Source organism: Neurospora hispaniola (genome assembly GCF_033458365.1).
Source record: "Neurospora hispaniola strain FGSC 10403 chromosome Unknown B0T23scaffold_2, whole genome shotgun sequence".
In the NCBI taxonomy this organism is placed as follows: domain Eukaryota; kingdom Fungi; phylum Ascomycota; class Sordariomycetes; order Sordariales; family Sordariaceae; genus Neurospora; species Neurospora hispaniola.
In genome coordinates, this window is record NW_026944407.1 from 1,884,128 (window position 1) to 1,905,207 (window position 21,080).

Consider the following 21,080-nt stretch of genomic DNA (forward strand, 5'->3'; position numbering starts at 1 on the left):
GCCGGAGTCCTGCAATCGGAGTTTGGACCCAAGTAGGCAGTACAGTTGGTGTGCTGCTTACTAGGTGCTTCGCCGCTCGAGCTCTCTCGATGACTGCGGGGGAGTGGGCCACTACTGGGTGTTTGTACTCCTGCGCAGGCTGAGCAGCCTGTTTCTAGGTGAGGACGGGAGGGGGGGCGAGTACCTGGGTAGGTCCTTGTCGTGTAGGTTTGACACTTTTTTGGGAGTTGATAACGGCTGGTATGTGGCGACAAGACTTAATATCCTCGCGGCTTACACTCAGCTCTTGGGCAACACAAGGAATTAAGTGGACAGCAGCAAGTTAGCAACACAGAGCAAGCTGGCCCACTGCATCACATATCAGAACACTGGTTGGTCAGGTGCGGAAACCGAATCAACGAAAGGAGCGAAGCTGCAAAGAGTAACGACGAAACAGAAAAAAAAAGATAGACAGCTCGCGCAAGCGGAGCCTGTGAGACATGCAAGCAGAGCGCCAATGGCATCTATTAATGGTTGAAGGGCGTCCCCTCTCCTCACCCGCCAAAGCCTGCCCGGCTCTGCTGCAACCACGAGCGAGGATAGGCCGGATGCAACGGTGATGGAGAGCAAAACTGTGTGAAGGGGGCATGTCCACAGGGTCTCCATAAGGGAATGGAACGGTACATTGCGCACCTAGGGGAAATGTCATGGGTTACCCACTGATGCGTGGTCCAGGGCTGTTGTACGGTGGAGTTTGGGGGAGCCATGAGACCATCACGACGACCGTGAAGGTTCACCAGCTTGTCAGTAGCTTGACTCCTTTTCTCGCTTCCTTTTCGATTTCTTTCCTCTCCTTGGGGTTTCTTGGCCGCTTGGAGACCCTGCAGCCATGTCTTGAGTCTCTGAGCCGCCGCCTCACATGTCTTGTGTCTTCCAGGGGTTATTGGTACACCGTAAAGTTGTGGTGTTCGTTTAAAGAGCTTTCCGTCTCTTTGGCTCCTTCGCTAAAGTGTATCGGTGTAAGGATAGAGACGCTCCAGTTGATTACCGTGTGTTTTTCCTCTCTCAGCTGTCGATAAACACCATCGACGGCGACGCCATCGTCAGGTCAATCATTGTTGCTCGGGCTGTTATTTTCCTTCTCGACTTGGCCAAGTCTCAAAACCACCCATCCATTTTTTGTTTTTCACAAGATGCAGAGACGCCGACGCTAGACAGGTACTTGCATACAGCCTGCCTACGTCGTGACTATCATCTCTGCAGCTAACACTACTAGTCTAGAGACGCCGGCCGCATGCCTTTTTGCCATGTCTTTGAGGGCAACCACCACGGCGCCCGCTCGCTGACGCTCGACTCGACTCGACTCGGCAATCATTTCAAGGATGTGGGGATACCCGTCTCCTGTTGGCAAAACAGCCGCCGACGCGCGCGGGGTCGTGCAGCCGGGACTGCATCTACATACAACTCCTCAAAGGATTGTTGTGTTTGGCGCACCTCATGTGCAAACCCTTGAGGTTGTGGTGGGGAGCAAAGCTGCAAGAGCTGTGAAGCTCTCCCATGCTATCAGCGTCCGTGCCGCGCCCTGACATTTGTTTTTATGCCTTGTGCCGTCTTGACACTGGTAGTTCGAACCCAGAGAGCCGGAACCAGTGCAATACCGAGGACCAGCATTGTTCTCCTACCTAGTACATTTAGACCTGTTGAACTTTTTATGCGCACCGTGAGAAAGTCAGGAGCTTGTCCTTGGCTGTGTTTCCTATGGTGGTAGTTGTCACTGTGGTAATGATGGTGTGGTCGCCGTCGTCGGCGGCCGAACGTAACGACGTCAAAACTACTTGCCTAAACTTATATGTCGCAACGACGTCTCATTCAAGACGCGTCAACGAACAACCTAGATTCAGGTCGCCGTTTAGCGGGTTCCTCTTTCCTGTTTAATGGCGTTTTTGAGAGTTGTCGATTCATTTCGTCCACAACAGTCCTCCTATCGAGAACTAGGATCTGGTTCACTGAATAAGGTAGGCGATGAGCAACCATCCGATCGCTTCCCAACTCTGTTTAGTCTACACTGGTGTCTAGTGTAGTCTTTTTCTCGCTTGAGGAAGAAGAGATCGCAAAGTATTGGGAAAACTCCGAGCGTATCCAGGGCATCCAAGTCGAACGAGCAAGCGAGTAACAAGCGGGCGGTTGGTAAGCAAATTCTTGTTTGGGAAGGCCGTGGGGGACGTGGGCAACCCGGCCGGCCTCCAACCCTGCTAAACCGTATGTAGTCGTGTGGAAACCCAGCCGAACTGAATTGGATCGGGGTACGGCGAAACGGGCGGAATAACTGATGGTTACAGACGCAAGTGCGCAAGTATATACTGTTGTTGCTGTCGTTCTTGTCGTTAACTTGTCTGTCGCATATTCGTCTGGTCGTGTGGTCATATAGGTATGTCGTCACCGCGGCTGGTCCCCTCCCCCCTTTTATTTTTTGGATGACAGAAACCCTGATCAGCGTAACCTCCGCAAGATAAGGGTCTCTCGCTGCTGAAGAAGAGTGGGACGCGACGAGCCAGTTGGGATTTGTCTCAAACCGACAACTTCCATTTTCGTTCGATGGTTTAAGAAGACCTGGTTTCTCGACAGTGCACACTAACAGTGGGGTATGGCCCTGAAGTCAAAAAAGGGGGGACAGTATTGGCCTCGAACACCTAGCAGTCCTTATCCCTTTAACGGTGAAAAGGGACCATTTTTGCCAAGACTGGGGGAGACTTGCAGTACTTCGTGATTTATTGCTACCGCCAAGTACGCGCTAGCCAGTATATCTATACAATCGATCGCCGATAATAAAAGTGCCTTTTTTATTAGTAAAATCAGCAATTCTACATTGTGTGTTAAGGAATTAAGACAGACTTACTATAATACATTGTTGAACACAATTATTATTAGATCTTTAACTATAGTATTAAGGTATTTTAAGAATAAATCTTTTAGTAATTTTGAATTTATCTCCTAATAAAGCGGCCGTCTAGCTAGTACTAGCCCGCCTAACCTAACCGGTACTAGCCTAGCCGGTACTAGCCCACCCTCTAGTAGGTATTAATTCTGTAGATCGTCTACCTTTATGTATCCTCCCTCTCCTTAATAAATTAAAGTTAAATATTAATAACGATAAGGGTAATTTTATATTTAATTTTAATAACGATTGTAATAATAAAGATTATAACGAAGGATATTCTAAATTACCGGGTAACGAGTTTCCAACTCTCCCTCGGCCTTATTAGTAGGACTCGTAATATATTTACTGTCATGGCCCAGCCCCGCTGACCCATGCCCAGGCACATTACTACACGATCGCTCGGATGCGAGCTACACAATCGCTCGGATACGAACAACCTAATTGGTTGTAGATTAGATAAGAAGAGTGGTCCGAGCAACCTGGGTCTAGAGGCATATCTTCCAGCCCAGCTGCCCGCACAAACTCTTCCCTTTTATTTTACTCTTTAATCGTAAATTCTATATTGAACGTCAATAACACTACAGCCCTGCCTCGCCCGTTACGTACCTTTACACCATTTACGACTCATTTCACCACCGGGGACGGTATTAAATATCCTACTAAAAGAAAGGCTACAGCGTAGCGACGTAGCGATTAGAACTAACGACTAGGGTAAAGCTAAAGATTCGACGCGTAGCGTATCGTAATCGCCCCCTTCCCTTTTGAGGAACTCTGAAGAGGAGTTTAAACCGATCTACGACTAGGTTAATAATTACCAAGAAGAAACCGCTACCGTAATAGCTCGTAATAATACCGAAGCTACGCAATAGCGCTACGTCTATTTTGACCCTAATATTTTGAGGAAGCATACTCCTAAAGCGGGTAAACTCCCCCCCTCCGAAGTTAAATGTAAATCCCTTAATCCTAACGATTTTATTAGTCCCAATTTTCAAGGCGCCGCCTTCTATATAATTAATATTAATAATAATAATGACGAAGAACTCGATTTATCGAACCTCGCCCCTAAGGAACTCTATAAATACTATTTCGATTACGTATAACCTATCGTTCATTGTACGTACTACTTTCTCAATAAGGAAGTACTAACTTACGATTTGAAGGAATGTTTCTATGGTCTATTCGATTACTTCTATTGCAATGGAAATATTTTTATACCCTTTATTCTTATAATTTCAAAGGGCAAAGGCAATACAAAGGCCAAATCCTTTAATAAATTAATAATTTATAAATAATTTATTACTTTAATTTAAAGTTCCTCCGAAATTATATTTATAGAAATACGTATTCGTACTGCTTCTTTTATAACCGCTATTGAATAATCTAATAATTTTAATAATATATTTAATCGCGCCGATAAGGACCTCTCTATTTTTAAAAATTAGGCCGACCGCTTTAGTTCGGTCGCGGCTAAATTATCTAAAAAAATCGCCGATAGAAGAGACCCTAACTCCCTAGCTTCTAATAGTAATTTCTACACTTCTAACGCTAACTTTCAATAAACCCTTATAAAGAACTAATAATTCAAAAAGGAGAACAAACACCTATTAACCTCTTTAAAAATAATACTTAATACTATTAGTAAGAATACCGCCGGTAGTAGAAGAGACCCGGACGATTCTAATAGAAATATTAATAAATCTATTGCTTCTAAAGGATTTAAAAATAGTCCTCCCCCCTCTAATCCCCTACGCAATAATCGTTCTTATTCTAGTACTCTAACTACTACTACCACTTTTATAATCCACTTCTATAATAGCAAGCATTCCGCTAAAAAAGAGAATACTAGAAAATTTTATAATAATAATAAGGAGGATAAGGTTACCTTCAATATCTAATACTATTAAATTAAAATAAAATTTAAAATTAATACCAATTACTTTAATAACAACCAATAAAAATTCGGCCACATTACTAACCGTTTAACTAGCAAAACGGCCCAAGCCCTACTTCCCTATCTAAACTCTAACTACCCTAACTATTTAATTACTTCGGACGACTTATTAAAATATTTATAAAAAGAATACTATAATTATAATACCTACGAGAAAATTCTTGTAAAATTTAATAATTTAGAAATAAAATATAATAAATACTTCCAAACTTTCAAAAACACCTTTTAATATTTAATTAGCCAATACCGCCACCCCCGCAATCAATAGAAAAGTAACTTCTATTGTAAAATTACTAAAGAGCTCCGTCAAATAGTAGAATTTACTTACTTAAATTCCTCTAAACAATTTAATAATTATATCCTTCTCCTTAATTTACTTAATAAAAATAATAGGATAAATACCTAAAAGAACTATTAATACAATAGGAAGTAAAGTTTCTATTGTAAAAGGGACGCTACTTCTAAAGATTCTGCCCCTACTCCTAAAACTACAATAAAGACCCCCGTATTCGAACGCCCTACCCTAAAGGAAATAAAAGAATTAATTCGCGAAGGTCATTACTTCACCTACTATAAAAAGGGTTATATAAGTAGCAAGTACCCCTATAAAGAAAAGTTCGTTAAGCGCTTCGATGTTTACTTAAATTCTATTGCCGATGCTATTTAGGGAAAAAATTCGTCCAACGTTAAGGAGCTACTTAATACCCTATTATCCGACGAAGAATCTACTCCTTCCGATAATAAAGACGCCTCAAAATTTATTGAGGGAAATTAAATACCCTAGGCCAAATCTCCCCCTAAGGTAAAATATTAATAATAATAGATATTCTTAATATATAGTACCTAAATTTCAATCTCCGCAATTACTTAGGAGGAAGGTCTTCCTTTTTTGTAATATATAATGTAATATTTAATAGAATTACTATTACTACTTTTAATACCCTTATTAATATTAGAGCCGATACTAATATTATTATAAATTTATTTTTCGTTTGCAAACTACAAAAACTATTAAAATTACCCCTTTATAATAATTTCAACCCTAGATATATTACTCCCTATAAAAAGGTATAGCTAAATTCTATTAATATTATAATAAAAGGATATATTGAAATCTAAAATTTCAAAATAAAAAATTAATAAATTATTATCCTACTAAATTTAAAATGTAATATAATTATCGGGAATATATAATTAACCCGGAACGATATTCTTATTAACCTTGCCTACTTTCGGCTACTCTTCCCCCTCGAATAGAAGATTAATTAATTTCGAAATATTAAATTCGGAAAAGATTCTACCCTATTGAAGTACCCTAATTTCTAAAAGGATGTAGAAGCCCGTAAAGTAAAATTGGAGAAAGAAGATAAGCGACGCTAAAACGGTCGTAATAGCTATAAAGTAATATTTAATAAAATCAATAAATTAAAAAGAAAACGCTAACCTAAATAAGAAATATTTAATTCTACCCCTCTATAACGCCCGTTCGCTATATTATAAAAGCTACTAAACCGTTCCTTATTGCCTAATATAATTAAATAATATTTTAATAGAATAGATCGCTAATTATTCGAATAGGACGATGGATCCCCTCTAAACCCCGAAGAGCCCTTATCGCCCGATCTACCTTAGAAAGTAAAGCCGGTATTAATTTAAAATCCCTACCCATTACGCAATACCTACGGTCAATATCGATTAAAATACAACTAGGGATAGACTAAGGAGAGACCGGCTAACTTTACGTTTATCAATACCAAATTATTCTACAAATTAGTAAAGGAAATATACTTTAGTATTACTAACCTATACGAATTAAATTACTTTATTAAAGAAAAGTATAATATTAAGAAAGGACCCCTAAAAATAAATAAATTAGAACTATAGTAAAAAATTCTTAAAAAAGTTCCCAATTAATATTACAACTTCCTAAAAGTCTTTAATAAAATTAAATTAAATACTCTCTCTAAATTCTATCCTAATATTAACTACTATATCCCTTTAAACGAAGGATCCCGGCTAAAAGACCTCTATTATAGCCTTCTTTATAAAATATTACTAAAAGAGCTAAAGATTTACTGAAACTATATTACTAAAAATCTAAATAAAAGATTTATTGAATTAAATGCAATACTATAGGCCGCCCCGGTCCTCTTTATATTAAAAGTTAACGGAGGGCTAAAATTTTATATAAATTATTGTAAATTCAATACTCTATTACGAAAGGACTAATACCTACTATTCCTTATCGATAAAACTATTACCCGCCTTATTAAAGTAAAGATTTTTACTAAAATTAATATTCGCTAAACGTTCTACTATATCCGTATATTCTCCGATAACGAAGACTTTACTACCTTCTGTATTCGTTATAGTATGTATAAATATAAAATCCTTCCCTTCGGATTAATAAACGGACCAGCTACTTTTTAGCAATTTATTAATAAAATATTAATAGGATACCTCAACGACTTTTATAGCGCGTATATCAATAATATCCTCATTTTCTCCGAAATTAAAGAGGAATATAAAATATATATAAAGAAAATATTAGAAAGGTTCTAAAATATTAAACTCCAGGCGGATATCAAGAAATACGAATTTCATATTACTTCTACCAAATTCCTAGGATTTATCGTATCTACGGATAGTATTTCCGTCGACCCTAATAAAATAGTTATTGTACGTAATTAGAAAGAACCTACTAATATAAAAGGAATTTAATCCTTTATTGATTTCTATAATTTCTATAAAAAATTTGTAAAGGAATTTAAAAGAATAGCACGCCTATTAACTAACCTTACTAAGAAGAATACGCCTTTCCGGTAAATCGAAGAGTGTTAAACCTCCTTTAACGAATTAAAAAATCGTTTATTAAAAACCCTAATTCTAGCCTATTTCTACTACGAAAAACCTACCCGAATTGAAACCGATTCTTTAAATGGCGTTTACGCTAGTGTTATATTACAATAATAACCTAAAGATAACGATTAGTACCCAATAGCATTCTATTCGGAAATTATATTCCTAATGGAAATAAATTATACTATTTATAATAAAGAATTACTAATAGTAATAAAAACTTTCGAAATTTAACGTACAAAACTAATAGGGGTATACCCTTTCTTTGTTGTAACAAACTATTAAGTTTTAAAATACTTTTCGACGAAACGACTCCTTAATTTGCGATAAGCCGGATAAACCGAATTTATATCCTAATATATATTTAAATTTATATATCGCCCTAATAAAAAAAATGTTGTAACTAATACTCTCTCCTGGAAATTAAAAGATTTAAGAACCGTTAAAGATAAGAAGGAAAATTAAAAAACCTTATATTTTTTCTAATAAAATAATAAAGAAATATACTCTTATACAAAAGATAAGGGAAATATACCGGCGTCGGATATATAAATACTAGTAGTAGAACTCTATTTATTAAATAATAAAGAAGAGCCTCCGCTGCTATTGGAAATAAAATTAATAAATGTTTTATTAAAGGCTAACCAAAAAGATCCAATATTATTAATATACCGAGTAAAAGCGAAGAATAATAATCCCAAATTTACCCTCTAACTAAATAATCTCCTCCTTAAAAAGACCGACCAATTTATAATTCCGGAAGGAAACTTCTAATGTACGCTCATTTACGAAGCCTACGTACGCCTTATTACCGGCCACCCCGGTCGAAATAAAATATAACGATTAATATTCCAATAATATTAGTAAGTAAATATATCTAATAATATCGACCGTTTCGTTAATAATTGCTGGACATGCAAGGCCTCAAAAGTCCCGCGCGATAAAACCCCCGGATTATTATACCCTTTAAACGTACCTAACCGCTCGTAGTAATGTATTATTATTAATTTTAAAAGTATACTAAAGGATAAAAGAGGATATAATAATGTAATAATAATAATAGACCGTTTATTCAAAGCCTTATAGTATATTTTATATAAAAATACTATAACGGTTAAATAAGTAGCTTATTTATATTACTACGGTTTATAGAAAATATACGGATATTCTAAGGAAATAATTAACGATTATAACCCCTAATTTATTTCCTCCTTTACTAATGAAATATTAAAAATCTTAGGTATTAAATAGAAACTATCTTCCTTAGGGTATTCCCAAACGGCTAGATAAATAGAAATTATAAATTAATATATTAATTAACGCTTTTAGCTATTTATTAACTATAATTAAAATAATTAATTAATAATATTCCCTACCCTTAATACTATTCAAATATTTCTTCCCTACAAAAATATCAATATATCCCTATACAAAACTATTATAAAGTACCTAATACTATTCCTATTCTATTAGGACTAATGTACTATTACCCCAACCCCGGCAAAAGAGAAATATTTAAAAGAAGAAGCCTAAAAAATATTAAAAACGCTATACAACTTCCAAAAAACCGCTCGCGCTACTATAGTTAAGAAATAAGATAAATAAGCTATATAGGCGAATAAGTACTGCCGGGAGCCCGATTTTAGAATAGAAGATCGTATCTTTATTATTAAAAAATCCTAAGCTACGGATAAATTTAGTAATAAATTCGACTTCCCCTTTATATATATTCCTTATTATATTAAAATACTATTGGATTTTTCCTACAAATTAAACGTACCACCTATATAGCGGGGTACTAGGGTCTACTATACTAATTAGCTCCGGAAATATCCGGATAACCTATTACCGGACTAAATAAATAAAAATTTAGTAGGGGAAATAATTAAAAACGAGGAAGAATAGGAAATCGATAAAATTACTATATTATAACTAATTAACGGAAAACTTCACTATTAAATAGAGTAGAAGGGTTAAGACCTAGACCCTACCTAGTATCCCGCCCGGAATTTTAAAAACGCCCCTAATATATTCAAAGCCTTTTATAATGTAAACCCGGAAAAACCCGGCCCTCTATAGCGCTTACGTATATAGAAGGGTATTCAAATAAAGGATATAGTACTAACGGACCACAATAATAATAATATACCGGTCGAAGGAATATAAGGGAAGTTATTAAGGAGGTTAAATCGCTTATGTAAGTAAGGAGTAGAAGATTGTAGTAGAATTAATAAATAGCTACTACTATAATGAATTATAATAAGCAATTCGTAGGACTAGTCTAATAGTATAATAGTAGGAGTAAGGGCCCCTAAACTATATTGTAAGCCACCCCGAAGGTACCCCTCCTCTACCTAGAAAGCGATCGTACAGAAAAACTACGGGTTCGAACTATATTACAATCACATTTTTTCTTTTCTACGATTCTAAAGGTAGAATCCTCGGTAAGGGGGGGGGTAATATTATGGCCCAGCCCTACTAACCTATACCTAGGCATATTACTGTACGATCGCTCGGATGCGAGCTGTACGATCGTTCGGATGCGAACGACTTGATTGGTTGTAAATTAGATAAAAAGAGTGGTCCGAGCAACCTGGGTCTGGAGGCATATCTTCCAGCCCAGCTGCCCGTATAAACTCTTCCCTTTTATTTTATTCTTTAATCGTAAATTCTATGTTGAACGTCAATAATACTGCAGCCCTGCCTCGCCCGTTACGTGCCTTCACATTTACCGGTTAATAGGTAAGTTCCCTAATAATATATTTAATAATTTAACTACTACCGTCGATTACGAACCTATAGACCTTTAGGTTAATTTTATCGATTTCTAATATTTCCCTTTTAAAATAGTTTAGAGTAATAGCAGTACGTTTATATATTAAATTACTTATCCCCCTACTATTATTACTATATTATTAATATTTTATTAATATTTCCTCCCTTATATAGTAGAATAGTAGGTACAATAAATTAACCTTCGTAAAATTTTATTATTAGGCGAGGATAACCTTTATTCTTACAAAACATATTAGGTACCTACTTATATTACGGAATTATACGTACTATTTACTATTTTACTATATATTAGCCTCTACGTAGAAGCGAACCTCCCCTCGTACTAGTAGGAGAAAGAGGAGTGCCCAAATTACCTAGTCCGTAATTAAATACCTTTTTTTCGGTTCAAAATACTTCTAAGGCGCTTTTATATATAGGATCCTACTCAAAACAATCTTATTCTCTAGGATAGAGTATACGATTTTAATAGATATATTTAGAGAACCTACTTTAAATTACAGACCCCGCTATAATATATTGCTATTAATAAGAAGATAGTAAAATATACCGGTAGAAGTACGGTAATAGTCTATATCCCTAATAAATTAGTATTGTAGGGTATTAAAATTTGGATTACTACGGCCGGCAGTTATTTCTTTAATTGGAGGTAGTATAATAATACGGTTAACATTATTAATTTAAATAAATATATATAATATTCTCCACCAAAATCTATTTAACAATTAGTTAACTAAATATTAATAGGGCGAATTAATACCAATTCAAATAGTAGTAATAGAATTAATAATTAAATTACCCTACCTACTTTATTAGTCGGTTTATTACATCTTTACTAATAACCTTTTTATTACCTTCGTTCTTGCGTACCACCTTTATACTAAGAATATCGCAATTATTAGTATAATATATTCCAACCGTATAATACTATAATTCGCCAAACTTTGAAAAATCGATAATAAAAAAGAGAAGGTACCCTTTAGGGCACTATATCGGGCAATATTAGATATATTAATTCCTAATTCTAAAAAGGGTAAGTAATCTCCACTAAATAAGGATTGGGAAACCGGAATAATATATTTATATATAAAAGATTACTAAATAGTAAATTTCTTATTTATATAATATACTAAGGATAAAGTATATAAATATATTTACTACTACTATCCTATACGTAAGGGCGCTATAAAAGACTATTTTAGTAATAAAGGTTATAAATAAATTTAAATACTATTAATTATATAGGTATATAATAGTTATATAAATAGGGTAAATATAGGTAATTAATTATATACGTATAATACGTATAGCTATTATTACTATTGTAAATTATTTATAATATTATTTATTAATTTCTATTTAGATATATTACCTATATTAAATTTCTTAGTAAATACTATACTAATAATATATTACTATTATTAAAAGTTATTATAATCAACCTCTTTCTTAATTAGCGGGAAAAGCCGTTTAATATTCCTTTTAATTAAAAGTAATAAATTATATATATAAATTTTCGAAGTTAGTTAATTAATGAGATCTAGGTATTTTACGGTAAATATACTATATTATATTGAATTTCACTAACCCAATCCCTAATATTAAATATTAGGGAATTTCCAACCAATTATTATAAGCGAGTGAAATTTAATAACCGATCTAACTATATAATATATTCTTTAAAAAAGTATAGAGAATTAGTTACTTTTAAAACCAATAATTCTCCCTCGTATACTACTTAGTTATGTATTAAAATATATTTAAGGTATAGTATGTGTAATATAGCGATTTATAAGCGAGGGCGATATTGGGAGGCCTATATTCGTTAAACGGTTTTGGGAATAATTTTATTGAGTTTGAAATATATTAGTTAATATTATCCCTAACCTCTCTATACTAAGTTATACTATTTTGTAATATTCTTTACAATAATAAAAAGTGCTATAATTGCTAGCAAAATCGAGGTATCTGCATGGGTGCATATGTACAGGTGGATAAAAGGAGGCCATCCGACTGGCCACATCAGGGTCTTGGCAAAAATGGTCCCTTTTTACCGTTAAAGGGATAAGCCCTTCTCTACTATGAGGTAGCCGTACAGGCGGACTTGCGCAAGTCCCCGCCCGTGATCCCGTCTAGGCATGTGGTTCTGTAGGTCATTGAAGCTATGAAAGGCGACGTGGACCAAAATCCTACCTAGGATATCATGATATGTACTGAGAGCGCGAGCGTGGCCGAAGCCAGGGACGACTACTGCGTATTTACCGTTCTAAAGTAGCTTAGAGTAAGTGAAGTACAAATGTCCAAGATCATGTTTGACTGTACCAAAAGAGCCCGATTCGACTCGTGTTCCGCGGAAAGTTTGCAAGTTATCTTGGCGACATGGATACCTGATAACACCAAGTCCTCGAAGACATCGATTCCTTGGCTCGAGCGACTGAAGAGACTACCTATCCATGTCGGACATGTCCAAATCGAGAAGCCATCTTACATCTCGCTTACGCTCTGACAATTGACAATTGGACATCGCATTGCGAAACAACACTGCCTTCGTTCCTTCCCCAGGTCGCCGAGCTCGGTTGTCGTGCGCATGCGCTTCCTCCTTCGACACTGCGACACTGCAAAGACAGGACAATGCATATGCAAGCCCAAACAATACAATGTGTGTGTGTTGGGCAATTTGCTTTTGTGATTCGCTAGCGAAGGCAATGTAATTTCATCAGCGAGCATGCTGCCCTGAGTCCCTGACGAGAACATGATTGAGCCTCTTTGAGCCTCCATGATGTCCCGGTGCCTCTCCGGTGCATACCAGAGGGATCTCGAGGACGAAACTTGACTGGATGAGAAGGAGCAACTCTAGTAGGGGTGGTGCATGCATGCTGCATCACAACAACCTCTCGAGAGGAAGGGAACAACAACATCAAGAGCAATGGCTGAGACGACGATGGCAGAAGTGCAGTGTGGCGTGAGGAGCCAGGATACTAGAGCGCGGCTATCTACTTGGCATCGGTCGGATGAGATTTCATGGCTAGGCATATGGTGGTTGACCATCGATATCACTCCCTCGTTCGGTCGGCGTTAATGTACCTAGTGTCTCGGGACGCAGGACCTTTTCTTTTTGTCTTTGTGTTTTCTTTTCCTTTCGGGGTGGGGGGATTGGCGTTCTGGAAAAAGTATCAGACCATCCAAGGCATCTTCACTTTCCCGCAGGGGATCTTAAAGCGAGATGTGACGAGGCAGGTGCCGTGTATGTGACTGATCCTCTCGATAGTACATATGATAGGTACCTTACCTTGCGCGCACGGGCTCCGATTTGCAGCGAGACAAGTTGGAAAGTTTAAGTGAAAGGGTCAAGCGCCCTCCGCAAGAGCAAGGCAGGGCAGGGGGAGGGAATCGTGGAAAGCGGAGAATACGAGAGTTGGTGATACTGTTTGTTGGACGAAAGTTGGATGCTACCGTGCTCATGAACCAGGTCAAGTGCGACAGATCACAACAACCTTAGCTCCAGCCAAAGGGACCACCGTCACGAGGGCCTCCAGAGTCAGGACTTTGGACTCACAGGACTTCTCCATGTACACTACCTATCTGGAGGGGAAAAGGCGTGGAAAAAGCTCCGGTGATATACATATACAATCTTATTACGTCCTCGTGCAAGGGTAGGAGAGCTCGTTCGAGATTGGTGCAGTTTTGTTCTTGTCAAGTTGCACTGCTGATGCTGTAGATATCCTCTCTCTACTTTGCCTTCCAATGGGACGCTGAAGAGCTCTCAGGTAACGACGAGAGGGGCAAGGCCAAGCACTTTCTTTGGATGCCTGACAGCAAGGTTCAGATGAAACCGGGAATTGGCAACACCCCGCCGCCGCCGCAGCGCGTCGTCCTCGTCGTCGTTATTGTTATTGTTTACAATCTCTGCATAGAATGAACTTCACGGAGTGTTACTCACTGTTCTGGATGCACCATTGTGGTACAAAGCTCAAACACGGCGGACGATCGAATGCACCTGAATCTCATTTTGGTCAGTCCAGATATGGATGGCACTTTGATATTAAAGTTATTAGAAGGAAAAGGTTTTCCAATTGCTCCATCCAAGACGAAACACTGCAATGCCTCTCTTCACTTTGGCTCAACACTGCCAACTCATTCGTGCATCTCTCTAAAATCGTCTCCTTCCTTCTTCATAACACTATCGAGGCGCTTCTTTTTGTTTTGTTTTTTTCCATTTGTTTTGGGCGAGAAGATGCCTAAAAAAAGAGGGGACGTCCCCGCTTTGGGTCAGTGATCACTGCGCTTTGACAGGGTTTCAAAATGCATGCAGTCCGGTGTGTGGGGCCATCACGGCTTCCCGCGAAAAAGAAAACTGCAAATGCCCCACTTCTTTCACCCTGAAACTTTGTCAGAGCTTCCTATTCGCTCCTCACTGTGTACTTGGGGGGTTCTGGGCGCCAAGGCTTTCTTTCCCCCCTACAAATCGACTTTGTAGGGGGCGGCAAAAAATTGGAATAGTATTTTAATATAGGACAGTGCTGAAATAACCCATGTACATTCGCCTATTAACGCCGCGCAAAATCGCTCTTTTGTATTGTGAATTTCGCTTAATAATAACGCCGACAATAGTGCCCAATTACTATTTTTCGTCGTCGTATTACCCTATAAAGCTATAAATTAGTAAGACTTTTATATATTTATAGATTAATTGAATTATTAATTAATTTATTAGTGTTAGTGCCTGTAAATTACTCCTTCGTTCCTTATATTAGTGTAACTATTGCCTAGTAATATCTTAATGTATGCGATTAGTATAGTTCTTTTAGATTTAATAGTGGCTATAAGAAGCCTCTTTCTATAAGGGATATTATATATATAATTGGGGAGTCTCGTAGTTTAATTGGTCGGTACGCGAAATTATTATGGGAAATTAGTAAGCCGGCGGTATTGTTACGGTTATAAGGGCGCCTATGGTTGCTAATATATAATAAGGAGAAGGTTATTATTACGTATGTAATTTTCTATTTTAGAGGAAGGTTCTCTATATTATAATTAATAGTAATAGTTGTTGTTAATCGGTTGAGGTTAATAAGAGTGAATTTATTAGCGACCGAATTTAATAAATATTAGTTTATAAGGTTTATAATTGATTATCCGGAATTGTATTTAATGATGTATTGCGTTGTGGATTTTAAATGTTGTTTTTGGGAGTTAAATACTGAGTTGGTGAATAATTAGTTTAATAAGTATAAGGATATTATTGCTACTATCCCTTCCTATAATTATTAGAATAGCGATAAATGTAGCGTTTGTATTGGTTGTGTATTAAATAGTTGTATGAAGGTTGTTGTATTGAGAGAGTTGGGGGATAAAAGGAAGGTTAGTAGGAGAAATTTGATTTAATTAAGTATAATCCCTTTTAGTTGTAGTATATTAATAGTTAATTCTAATTAGAAATATTTAATTTAGTTAATAGAGAGTTATATATTTTAATTACTAGTATAAATACCGTTGGTAATTATATTCCTATCTACTTTATTTTTAAAATTAATCCTATTGAGGAGTTTATTATTAATAATCTCTTTAGTAATATATAATTTATAAAGTTACTTATTGGTTTTTCGAGTATAGAGATTATATTTGATTAATTGAAGTATTTTAATTTATATAATTTTAACGTATTATTAACGTTTAAAAAGATTGGGTATAACTTTATGGATTAGTTCGGTTATAATTAATATAGATATAGTATTAACGGCCGTTAATTAGAGGATTATACTATTAGTATTGGTAAAAGGTAGTTCCTTAATATAAATCCTATATATTGACTATTTATTATTAATAGCTTTAGTAATTATTACGATATAGTAATTAAATAGTATATTAAAGTATTTAATATTTATATCCTTGCTTTACTACTGTATTTTACTTATATTATATAGCCGCTTAATGTGGGAGTTTTTTCCTTTTTTAAATTATATTATTAGAAAATGCTTTGCGAATTTGTTTAATGGGGCGAATATAATTTTAATTATATAACTTTTATTTGTGAGTTTAATAATATTATTACTAATAGTTTTATAATTTATAATATTATAGATGGATTTAAAGATATTAGATTTTAGCTAATTAATAGATAGAGGGTATTATTATAGATTAAAGTTAAGTAGCGTTCTTTTAAATTTAACCCTACTTATTTTAATATAATGCTGTATAAGGATCGGTTTAAGAAGGTTATTAAGGTTATTGACTGTATTACTAATTATTATTCTGATACGTTTAGCTTTCCTATTTGTATTAATTACCCTTATATGTTCTAAATTATAAAGAAAATTATATTTAATTATAATAAAATTTAAGAAAAAAACTAGTATAATTGCGAGAGGGAGGTTAATTTCGATTATTGTATAAGGAGGAGAGTATATAAAATCCCTACCGGTAGATTATTTCTATCTTTTTTAAAAGACTAACTTAGTACTATAGTAATTGAAAAAGTTTAATAAAAAATATAAAATAAGATAAAGCGGTAAGAGCGAGTTATAAAAAGAATTAATAATGTTATATAAAAGTAGTTTAAAGAGTAATAGAGAGATAATAAAGAAGGGGGGAAGTTAATTAAGGTTATATAGAGTACTTAGTTTAAAAAATATAAGAAGGATTATTAGTAGGAGTATATTCTAATTTATAATAATAATATATTTAATATAGAGGAGAATCCCCCTTATTAAGTGGATAAAGAGGGTAAGCCGCTGGTTTATTAATAAGTCTAATATTATATAGAGTACCCTCTATTAGTTATTTCTAATAATAAGGATATTAAAATTATTATTAATTGCTAGTTAGCCGCCTAGTTAGAAACCTTTTCTTAAATCGTTAGAGATCCTTGTGTATAAGTATAATTAGAGGATAAGATAGATAAGATTTTCGTTAAGGATTTTTATGAGGATGATATTGCTATGGTAATAGGCGAGAAAGTTAATAACGAGGAGGAGGAAGAGGAGGAGGATAATAATAATAGGGATGAGGAAAGTAGGGAGCTTTTATTTAGTAAGAAGAGGACTAAGCTAATCGGTTAGTTAATTAAACCTCTAATTATATTAATTCCTAAAAAGAAGTTTGAATAGTATATGCCCCCTACTATTAATATAACCTTATTGCCTAGATTTGGTGGTCCCTCTTTAGTAATTACCCTTATAATTCCCCTCCTTTTACGAGAATGTAGATTCGAAGATACTATATAGGGAAGTATAATAAAGCTATTAATCGAAGGTATAGTCCGATTTAGAATGAGGTATTTAAGTGGGTAACGGCCGGGGTAAGCTTCGTTAAGGTAGGAGGAGATAGTCTGAGGTATATATAAGTAAGGGGGGATTTTAATTAGTTAGTATAATACTATAATATATTTAAATAAGTAAAATAAATTATTAGATCTATTATTACATGTATACCCTTCCTATTTGGGTAGTCTATTGGGCTTCCTAATAACGTTGTGTTGATAAATCCCCATATGCAAATAGGGTGTTAAATATGTGGATGGGTCACTTTGCTAGTAAATTTCTATGTGGGGTGTCCCATATTAAAATACTGTCCCAATTTTTTGCCGCCCCCTACAAAGTCGATTTGTAGGGGGGAAAGAAAGCCTTGGCGCCCAGAACCCCCCAAGTACACTTCTAACATCTGAGGACTTCTCACTTCGTCCTTTCTCATGCTTCTCCTACATACTCACCTTGCACAACATGGAAGCTGGGAGTGCACAACTCGCATTCGATTGACAGAAAACGATTCATCAGAGACACCGCAAGAAAGCCACTGAGATTCCACCATCCTCCTTGCTTTCGGAGTGAGGCCCCCGTTCCCCGCGTGCAGATCCACATACCTCAACCGAGTAACCTCAACATCACATCCTCACTTGTGAATCTGCACAAAGCACAACATATACTCTAAAGAACGAATAGTAGTACCATGTCGCCCAACACAGAAAATGGAGTACAGTATGAGGCGGAATAAGCAGGGGAATATCCCCGAGTCGACAAAGTGTGCAAATTCAAGCTGAGGTGTCCAAAAAGAGCCTCCTGCCTTTGCCCGTTTCGGCTTCCAATACGTGGCAGGCCGTGAGCGCATCTCGCTAACTCGCTTCGTCTGCCTAGATTCCATGACTCTTTTTGCTTATGTCGCGTGTAGCATCATGATATTACACTGCCCAGGTACAGGTGCCTGTCCTGAAAAACTAATGCCAAAAGTCCATTCAGGTGCGGCAAACATGCTGTTTCCGTCGAAGCGTTTTTCGGGCCGTTCCCCTAGGGAGCATTCTTACTCGTCCCCTTTCCATGTCCGTGGATTTCGTACCTGGTGCCTGACCTGAGCTCTTTCACCCGGGGCTGCGTCCCTTGCTTATACACGTTGTGTCATTGTCATGAATCCAATGCCAAGCTCGAAACGTCGGGATACCTCAAGTCGGCGTTCTCCTCCAAAAACTCCATCCATCTCTTCAGAAATGTGCTACCCCTATCGTAGCGGAAGGTCGAGTCAGTCATCAAGCCTAGGTAGAGAATCATGTATGTTGTACAAGTCCTTCATGTCTTGTCATTTCCACTTACTTCTTGACTGTCTCCGAGTCTCCAATGATTGTCAACGACCGCTTCGGCCGCGTCATGGCAACATTCAGCCGTCGTTTCTCGCCCAAGAAACCGACTTCGCCTTCGTCGTTGCTGCGGACAAGGCTAACGATAATTGCCTCCTTCTCTCTTCCTTGGAATCCGTCCACACTGCCGAGCTCGATACCGGGAAACTCGTCCTTTAGGGGTGCCAGGATGGAGAGCTGTGATCACACAAGCACAAAAGAAGAGTTGGTCAGTCGTCCATGCCGTGTAATGTGTTTTTTTTTTCATGTCGTGGCCTGGGCGCACACAACACGTTGTTTCATGCAAAGCATACGGGCTGCCGGGGTAGGCATTTCTTCTCTTCCTCAAAGAATAAGGAACCAAGTAGGGAAAGGGAACCAGCAGGAGCACCAAGAATGAATACGATCGAAGAGGGGGGGAAAAAACATACCTGAGCATTATACGGCGTCACAACCGCAATGTCATCTGGTCTAACTCCCGCCTCGACCAGGCCACGCACATGCTGTCTCACCAGCGCCGCCTCCATCTCATTGCTCTTACTCTCGCCGTGAAGACTTCTAATGACCTTCTTTTTGTCTGTTGATCCGTTACCGTCCAGCTCCTCCTCGTTCTTCTCCGGGAAGTCGCCGCCCTGTGTATCAATAAAAATCAGTGGCTCGGTGGTGTCGTCATCAGCCTCCACCCCCTCGTACGGCAAGCCCTTGAGCAAGCGCTCCCTGACATGCTCGGCCGCCACCAGCTTAGACTCGTAAAGCTCGTCCGACGGGAACCGCATGATCTTCTCGTGCATACGGTACTGCGTGGTAAGCATCCTCTTGATTGAGGGGCCATGCAGGGCCAGTAGTCTGTCAAACAGTGTAGTCTCCAGCGTCTGGCCCTCCTTCTTCTCCTTTGTAGTGGCAGCCTTCGAGTTCAACGATTTGATTGTCGGCGGCAGCTGCAAGTGATCACCAGCCAACACCGCCTTCTTCGCCCACAGCAGGGGCACCCAACACTGCGCCTCCAGTGCTTGGCTTGCCTCGTCGATGATCACCACGTCAAACTCCTCGTTCTTGAGCTGGTATCCCCCCGCGCCATGCAGTGTCGCCAGCACGACTTTACTCCTGCTTACCAGGTCGCTCACGCATCGCCGTTCCCGCTCACGGTACTCCTTGCGCAGCTCCTTCAGCTCTGCGTAGATGGCCCGGCGCTCGCGACCATTGCGCGTCTTGCGAATCGAGGCCTGCTTGGCGTCCATCTCGGCGCGCACGTCTTTGACGATGGCACCGGCGTCCGAGGTCGTGGTGAGAATGTCGAGCGAGTGCGAGAGGACGGAGGGGAGAAGGCGGGCTGGATGGCCGAGGCGGAGGATGGGCAGTTTGTGTGGCGAGAGTCGCTCGACGATGTTGTCGACGGAGATGTTGGAGGGACCGCAGACGAGGATACGGAGGTCTCGGCGGAGGAGTTGGAGGATTAATTCGATTAGAGTGTGTGTTTTGCCAGTCTGTAATGGTGAGTTAGACATATAAGCAACTGATTGCGGGGAGGGAACGTATACACATACCCCGGGAGGACCATGGATGAGAGCTATCTCCCTCGATGCTAGTGCAAACCTAATAGCATCCTTTTGTGAGTCGTTCAATGTAGGATCAACCCACTCAATGTTGCCGACCTCTGGGTCATTAGTTAGATCCGCCGGGACAGGTGAGGGTGATGACTGTCCGAAGAGGACTCGGATGAACTTGGAGTGTTCCGACTCGCTCATCTTCTGAAGCTTCTCCATGGTTCCGTTCATCCTGCAATCACCGTGTTAGCTGAGGTTTGACTGTAAATCACCACTAAGTTCCTGTTCCCCCAGCCTATGTTCCCTTTTCGGCTTTCCTCTCATCATCCACCAACCCTAATCGACCTCCTCTCCCCAACTCTCACTCTCGCATGAAATCATCGAAAGCTCACCTCCTATAAGTAACATCATCTG

The 21,080-nt window shown here is 38.0% G+C and overlaps 1 protein-coding gene across 1 annotated transcript; it reads right to left on the minus strand.

Annotated features, from left to right (window-relative positions):
• Nucleotides 1-12,494: 12,494 nt before the first annotated feature.
• On the minus strand, nt 12,495-13,395 carry B0T23DRAFT_410600 (uncharacterized protein; the record flags this gene model as incomplete). The annotated part of the gene is made up of 3 exons (XM_062839406.1): nt 12,495-12,770; nt 13,061-13,127; nt 13,327-13,395. The coding sequence occupies 3 exons, from the start codon at nt 13,393-13,395 to the stop codon at nt 12,577-12,579; spliced, it is 330 nt and encodes a 109-aa protein (XP_062695393.1). The 3' UTR covers nt 12,495-12,576.
• Nucleotides 13,396-21,080: the final 7,685 nt, after the last annotated feature.